The sequence below is a fragment of the Gobius niger genome, assembly GCF_951799975.1.
Source record: "Gobius niger genome assembly, chromosome: 12".
NCBI classification, from domain to species: Eukaryota; Metazoa; Chordata; class Actinopteri; order Gobiiformes; family Gobiidae; genus Gobius; species Gobius niger.
Genome location: NC_136863.1, coordinates 18,732,531 through 18,740,225, shown reverse-complemented (window position 1 = coordinate 18,740,225; position 7,695 = coordinate 18,732,531). Strand labels below are relative to the sequence as shown.

Below are 7,695 nucleotides of genomic sequence, written 5' to 3'. Positions count from 1 at the left end.
GGTATTATTTAATGTGTTGATAATGTGCAGTTTTTGTCGTTTTGTTAAAGATAATGTTCGCTTCGGTTGCTTGCCAAAAAAAATCAGTAATTAAATAATGAAAATAAATCAAACCTGTAAGCGAGCAGTGTAGCCTATATATTGTAAGGCATAAACGTTTATTTTATTTAACAGCCCTAAATAATGTAGTACCATTATAGTCCTTCCATGTCACCAAATAGGTTATAAGTAAATAAATGTCCATTCACAAATCTCAGTGTTTTACTATTTTTTCCGGTCATTGTATTTTGCATTAGGTTCAATGTTTCGTTAATTTGCTCCTGTGTTCTCATTTGGTTAGAGGCATGAGTGAAGCAGAGTACATTGTCTGGGAGTCGCTGTTCTCACCTGGAAAGAAGAAAAGAAAGAAGAAAGCCAAACCAAGTCCCATGGAAATGTTGACCCAAAGACCTAAAGATCGTACACCAAAGAAGAAAAAGAAGAATGCTAAATTCAAGAAAGCAATGGACGAAAAGAAGGCAAAAAGGAAAGACAAAAAGAGGAAGGAAAAGGAGAAATCGTCCCAACTAAATGACTGTGTGGATGAAAGTCAATGTTTCGAACGTTTAACATCTGAACGCACCGCAAAAGACACCAAGAAAAAACGGAAAAAGCGGGTTGCATTCGATCTACCTCACAACTACGAAAGAGTCAAGCGTCCCAAATTCTCGTCTTCACCACAGCAGCAGTTCACAGACTGCCCTTCTTCACCTGTCAGCGCCGTCGTAGAGGACACTGCAGTGGTTGAGCCGAGCCAAATTCAAGCCAAAGCCAATGACTCTCAAAGCACGAGCGACGACATGCAAAGCCAAGACCTGTTCATCACGCAGAAGACATTTAGGCTTCCACTGTCGGGAATGTCCAGTGAGGAGACCAGTGACAGGACAGAAGACAATGCAAAGGTGATGGAAGTCTACTTTAGAGAAACACAAGAAGAATGCGTTCTGTTTAAGACACAAAAGATCAAGAAGGAAAACATAAAAAGCAGTTCATCCCATCCCTTCCTTGAGGAGCCCATTGCGGTCACCAGCTCCCCGGATGCAAATAAGATCACTAAAGACTGCTCTGTAATTAGCCAGTCTCATTCTGATCGACAGCCAAAGACTTTCACAAGTGTCTATACACAAACTGAAAACTTCTTCACCACAGAGCTCTCCCTGTATCTTCACTTCTGCAAGAAAAGCACAAGAAAGGTCCAATCGGACGAACCTGCACCATTGGATCTGAGTCTGCCACATAGAGCCAGATGTGACCTGAGCACATCAACGAAAGATACACATGAAGAAACTAATAAAAAAGACATCATAGAGGTCGGTGATGAAGGATCTGGTCAGCTGTCCTCATGTGGGCTGGAGAAAGATGAGAGGACCCCCAGCCCTCCGTCTGAAAGAGATAACAAATCGGGTGATACAACAGTGTCCAGTGAAGACGCAGACGTGCCCAACCGCACCACCAGACTGGAGATGATGCGGGTTTGAACTTGTGCTTTAACTTTGGTCTAGTGCATGCTAATACCTTCGTACTGGGGTTTGGGTGACATATAACACTGACATGACATTTCTGACATACTGTTGTTGCAGATCCGTGCTGTTCAGATGAGGCTTAATGAATCGTTTTACTTCAAGGCAAAAGGAGAACGACCTTCTCCACGACCTGAATCTCCCCTGATGAAACTGGTCCAAGGCCGAGAGCTCAGGAGCCACACGAAGCACTAAGAACCACACAGTCATTAGCTGATGGAACAAACAACAATTCTTTTGGTCAAAATGGTCCTTATATGTTTAACTGTTGTGTGTTACAGATGTTGATTTGGGTTAATGGTTCAAGTTCATTAATTTTTATTAAATATGGAGTTTGGCTGTACTGAGGCATTTTATAAAGTGCTTGTAATTGTATTTATTACATTTATTGTGAAATAAATATTACATGTAACAAGTTTCAAATGTTATTTTTATTACTGCACAACATCATATTCATAATATGTGTCATACAGTGGTACCAGTATGCAGATATGACAATAGAAACAATGCAAGAAAAGAAATGTTGATCTGGTTACAAATACCAAGTGAGAAAGCCAAGCATAGCCCAAGTACACAATTGCATTCACTCCTTGTATAAGACTGTAGACTTACAAATGCAACTGTACAGTATAATCACTGCTTTGTCAAAGTCATCCCTTACAATAGTTGGGGGATGACGTCTGCCAAATTCTTCTTTTACTTAATCATTTGAATGATCAGTCAAGACACAATAATGTTTAGTTGTGCCTGAAGAGCTTGATGCCCACCCAGCCCCACAGATGGAAGAAAACATACACTGGGATGGTGACGGGGAGCAACAGGCTGTAGAAACACACGCTGTTTCCAGTGGTGCAGCCTTGAGGGAAGTTCTCATCCACTGCAGCCGAGTAAAACAGACCACACAAAGACAGAAAAGGAATCAGCCCTACCAGCAGCGGCAAGGCGATCATGGTTAAACGGTGCTAGTAGCCTATGCCTTCACACTCTTTGCTAAATCTTAGTTAGTTAGTCCAAGTGATGGAACAGTTTCTAATCTTCAGTGGAAGTGTCTGAGCCTTTCTGAATGAGTCTGGCGTCCTGTGGAATCATGTTGGGGATGCCATTGATGATAGGATATGCAATACCAAGGTCGTCATTGATCAGCTCGTTGGTTTCAGCTTCATATCTGTAATGACAACAAAGAATCAACATGATGTTAATCTTTCAACTTGCTTTTTATGGAAAATTTCCTACAATAAAAGTTGATGCAGAAGAGGTATGCTTGCATTAGTTAAAATTGTTCTAGCCAGTTCTTGTATTGTTCTATTTATGTTATGCGTACACTTATTATTTCTGTGGCAGTACCATTCATACTGCCACATTTGTCACTTTGTTGTTATTGTTTTTTTTTTTTTCTAAATTAAAACGACATTGTGCTTTTAAAATAACCGTATAGCACAGATTAAACGTACGGGTAAAATCTGAATCTGGTACAGTAAATCACTACTAACCTGAGGGGCTTCTTTGACAAAGGGCAAACGAGCACCTCCAGCAGAGAGGCGTCAAAAGGCGGTTGCACAATGTCCTGAACCGGGTCTGTGAAGCTCCTGACCGGGACAACAGCGGGGCCGAGGGCAGGGACACGAAGCCTATGTACAACACAGCGACGAACAACCGCTGTCTCCGTCGACAACCTTCTCAAAACATTAAAAACCATGACCAAAGCTACTGGCACCAAGCCCCGGGTTTCCAATATGGCCGCCTGTTGATTTCAATGGCCTGTGCTCATTGGCGCAACGAGCCAGAAAAAATTCTTACTTCCGCGTTAGTTCCGTGTTCATTGGGCCCAGCGAAAATTTTAACGGCTATTATATGCTTGTATAATTTATACTATTAATTGTTATGGCCATATTAGTGGTCTTTTATCATTTCAAATAAAAAACACAAAGAAACCTGGATGTTTATTGCCCATGCCCATGATTCTCAGCGCGACGAGAGCGAGCGCCGCAGCTCGGCAGCAGAGCGCAGCTCCACCGTATGCTGAGCAGGTCAACGTCGCTCAGCCTAGTTTTTGATGTAATATAATATCTGCTTTTCACTTTTGGAACTGTTTTCCAACGTTTAATTAAAGGTTAATTATACTTCTACAATTGACCACATGTCAAGTAAATTGTATATTCTCAGCGCGACTAGAGCGAGCGGAGAATCAGCCTTGAGTTGAACAGCAGACCCAGCTCGCAAAGTGGCCTACAGCCCAACGCGTATTTAAAGATCTGCACCGTTTTCCCCATGTTTAAAAGACACATTCAACTTTTATTTTTCACCATTATGACAAAGTCAAAGTCAGTTTATACCTTTGTAAGTTTTAAATAACCGCAATTTTGTACAACGCAGCATTTGATCCATTTAACTTGTGACATGAACATAAACATGAAATGAAGGAGACCCACTTTCAGACGTAGAACGCAAATGTTTAATATAATAGATCCATGGTAAATGTCCTGTACAACACAATTACAGTTTTACCTTATTCAAAGTAATATTTTCAGTACATTTGACCTTTTCTGTGTCTTGTTTGGCATATTGACTTTTCTTTTACACACCATCATTAAAAATATCAAGTATTTGTTGCTATAATGCTTCCTTATAGGAGCTGAATTTGCATGGACACACTGAAATGTTATCTAGTATTTTATGTCATGTAACATGTAATCAAAGTGTGTATATGTAGAAATGTGCATTTTTATGGATGGAACATGAGAACAAGAATCATTGCAATTTGTATATTCATAATTATCAACAATGGCAAAGTGATTAAGACCATCCTCTAATTATTAGGCTGGCAAGATCTATTATAATACATTACATTGCATTTCACAACATTTGCAGTTTAGCAATATATCACAAGTAAATCAGCAGTAGAAAAGAGTAGAACATTGTACAGTTGTGAGTAGTGTTATTTTAAATAATTTTACTGTAGCAGAATTGCAAAATTAGTTAAAAAAAAAACATTCTAGTAAAATAAATCACCATCAACATTTATGTCAATTGTCTATGGCATTGTCACAGAAACTAATAGATGTAATTGAAATGCAATGAAGCTTTTTATGTACAACATACACTAAATTAATGATCTTGCAAAAAAGAAAACTGCCGCAATATATTTGCAGAATAGGCCGAGAACACTATACACTAAAAACAATCACTGGGTTTTGCCCAAATTGTACATTTTATTGATTTACACCCGATGGCAGCAGTTAAAAAAATAAACGGTAATCCTCTGCACTCTGAAGAACACGTGGTATTAGCTTCATTTCCAGAAGTGCCCATAATATCTACCATGACAAAGTGAAAAAGAATAATCTACTGAGCTACAAACTCAGCCCAGACCACCTTAAGTTCTTTTCTCCGCTGTCAGAGTAGATTCAACGACAATCCCAGACTGGAACAGGTCTCCTTCTGGACAATACAAACATCTCAGGTATAACACATGCCTTCTCACATAAAGCTTTAACGGTCTGAGCATGACTCTTCCAACAAGAAACCAAGGAGTAACTGCCCCGTGAGGAGGAGATGGGTGACCGGACACAGCCATCAGCAGCATCTGCTCAATATAGGAAGAATTACTGAGCAGCAACTTTATTACAGTTTTATTTGTGACTATGAAACACATAACAAACTAACTGAAGTAGTAAGAGCTAATCACCAGTTAGTAAAGAAGTTCATACAAAGCCGCACCTTCCATATCCGTAGTGGACACAGATCCTGCAGCAGATCCTGCAGCAGAACAGCCTCAGTGAAGAAAGAAAAACATATTGTCATCCTTATTATACCAGAGTTCACATTTCTGGATCACAAGACCAGAATGAGAATTATACAGATCTCTACTGTGCAATTATAAGTCTGTTACGTGTAATACAATCACCAGTCTTGTTACATTAGTGAACAAGTATGATAGCATGTTTGTTTTGTAATTTTAACATTACTGTTGTCTCTGTTTTCTGACCTTCATTTTTGTCTTGCTTTGCTAAAACAATGCATAGAAAGACATGCAGTGACCAAGGGTTAACACCACTTTTTATTTTCGTCTTGAACAGCTCAACATGTTGCTTTTTGTTCATTTTAATGCACTTAGCATTGGTTTGAGAGACAAAGTCAATTATTAGTTATTAGACAAACTTGATTAAAAATGTCACGTCATTATATATTATTCAATGAACCAAAAACTAACAATTTCCAACTCCTGGAACTAATCTTAGCCAGTCAGATATTGTTCAGATCGAAATGTGACGGCAAAATAGCAGGGAAGCGTCCGACGTCATAGACACTATGAAAACTAACCTTATTTTGCTCTCGAGACGTTTGTCCAAATAACAAACTTCTCACTATGTATTAGGCCTTGTCACTATTGTAATTCGATGCACATACAGAATATTTTGATGATTAAATGGGATCGGGGTACTGTCATCTTTTAGAATAGCATTGTTCCGTTTGTTTAAAAAATGTAGTCTTAGTAGTTTCTGTTTGCTATTTTCATAAAGCTACATTCTATAACTAACTGTGGTGTATGCTAACGTTTACAATACAGAATACATTCTGTGTGATACAAACTTACTTGCAAAGTTAGTTTTGCGTCCTCTTTTCTCTCGGTTCCCCATGCTGGTCTTCATGCTGCTGCTGCTGTTGTTTTTCCTCCGAGCCCACATGTGCTCGTACACGGACATCGAGGGCGCGCTCTGCACGTGCCCGGCTGCGCTGCCGGCACCACGTGCACGTTCTGACCAATCAACGCGGCGGAATGCTAGAGCGTGGCTAGAGCGGAGCTCGGCTAAGTCCTTACAAATGTATTTTTTAGACGATACGTAAATTTCGAAGGGGAAAAAAGTACATGATGTTAATGTAGATGATAATCGACACTAAATCCGACCTTTGTGGAAGTTGTAGGCGTCCTGTCAGCTGAATACGGACAGTTTTTTTTCGCATGGCTGCTCTATGGCAAAAATCCTTTCTGGGCCCAATGTGAATTTGCTGCTGCAGTACCATCGAGTGGCCGTCCGCCGACCGGCGCGCGGGCAAGGGGGGAGTGTCTTATCCAGTTATTATTATAGATCCATGACTGGCACCGATTGACACCAGGATGAAGCCGGAAGCGCCGCTGAACGTGCAACGGTGAAATGGGTACTTCCGGTTCAGAGAAAATCCAAAAAAAAAATATCATGTTCCCCGCAAAAAACAAAAGATTAAAAAAAACTGTTGCATTTTTTAGGCTTACAAAATACCACCGTACACTTCTACACTACTGATTGTATTTATTTGTTTAGGACAATAATTCAAAAGCTCATATTTTGTAGTATGTGGGGTTATCCAAAAGGTGGCAGTGTGGTGCTACATTGGACCTAATACTATGACTTTCAAACTTGAATGACCATGGTATGACACAACTAGTGAAATATATACAATGAATTAGATAATAATAGTAACTACATAACATGCTCAGACTGTACTGTATACCGCACCTATAAACGTTGCTAAAGGCCTAATTTTTTGCTTTCCACTCTCTTCAACTCAGGCTACATTATCTACACTATTATACATCTATTTTTGCTTTTCAACTCTTAAAATATATTGTATCATTCATAGATTGCATCAAACAAAAATAAACTGGTTGTTAATTAAGTCCATTTCGTTGCCCTTGAGTTATTTTATTTTTCTGCGTTTACAGCAAATATTGGAGTTGAGGTTTCATTTCGGTCCCTGTGCTTTCCAGCACATTATTTCCCAGCAGGATGTATCAATATTAAATGTTGTGGTAGAGGCCTGTGCCAAAGCAGAATACTTCATATGGCTGTAGATATTGTTTGGAGACTTTCTTGGCAGCGCTCCAAAATGTTCAAAACTGCTTCCAGCTATAATACACCCCCCTATCCCACAGCTCACACAACACAACCAGACTTTCAATACAGAAGAGCCTATAGTATGCCGGATACCTTTTGCAGTGGGCATGCTCTCAGAGGAGATATCCATCACTTCTGTCACGCTCCCTGGGTGTGAAAGGCGAGACACAATACAAAAATAAAAATAGGCATATTCAATACTGACCGTATAACAAGTGTGTGAAGGCTACATAGGGCAGGCAATGTTAATATAAAACACTATA

General features: G+C 39.7%; 1 protein-coding gene across 1 annotated transcript; it reads right to left on the bottom strand.

The window, feature by feature from the left end:
- Positions 1–2,016: 2,016 nt before the first annotated feature.
- LOC306971299 (phosphatidylinositol N-acetylglucosaminyltransferase subunit Y-like) lies at positions 2,017–2,655 on the bottom strand. Its single transcript, XM_079567538.1, has one exon. It carries the CDS (start codon positions 2,507–2,509, stop codon positions 2,297–2,299), a length of 213 nt encoding a protein of 70 aa, XP_079423664.1. The 5' UTR covers positions 2,510–2,655; the 3' UTR covers positions 2,017–2,296.
- Positions 2,656–7,695: the final 5,040 nt, after the last annotated feature.

Excerpts from the sequence above, each read along its gene's own strand:
- LOC306971299 (XM_079567538.1), bottom strand. The coding sequence starts at position 2,509 with ATGATCGCCTTGCCGCTGCTGGTAGGGCTGATTCCTTTTCTGTCTTTG.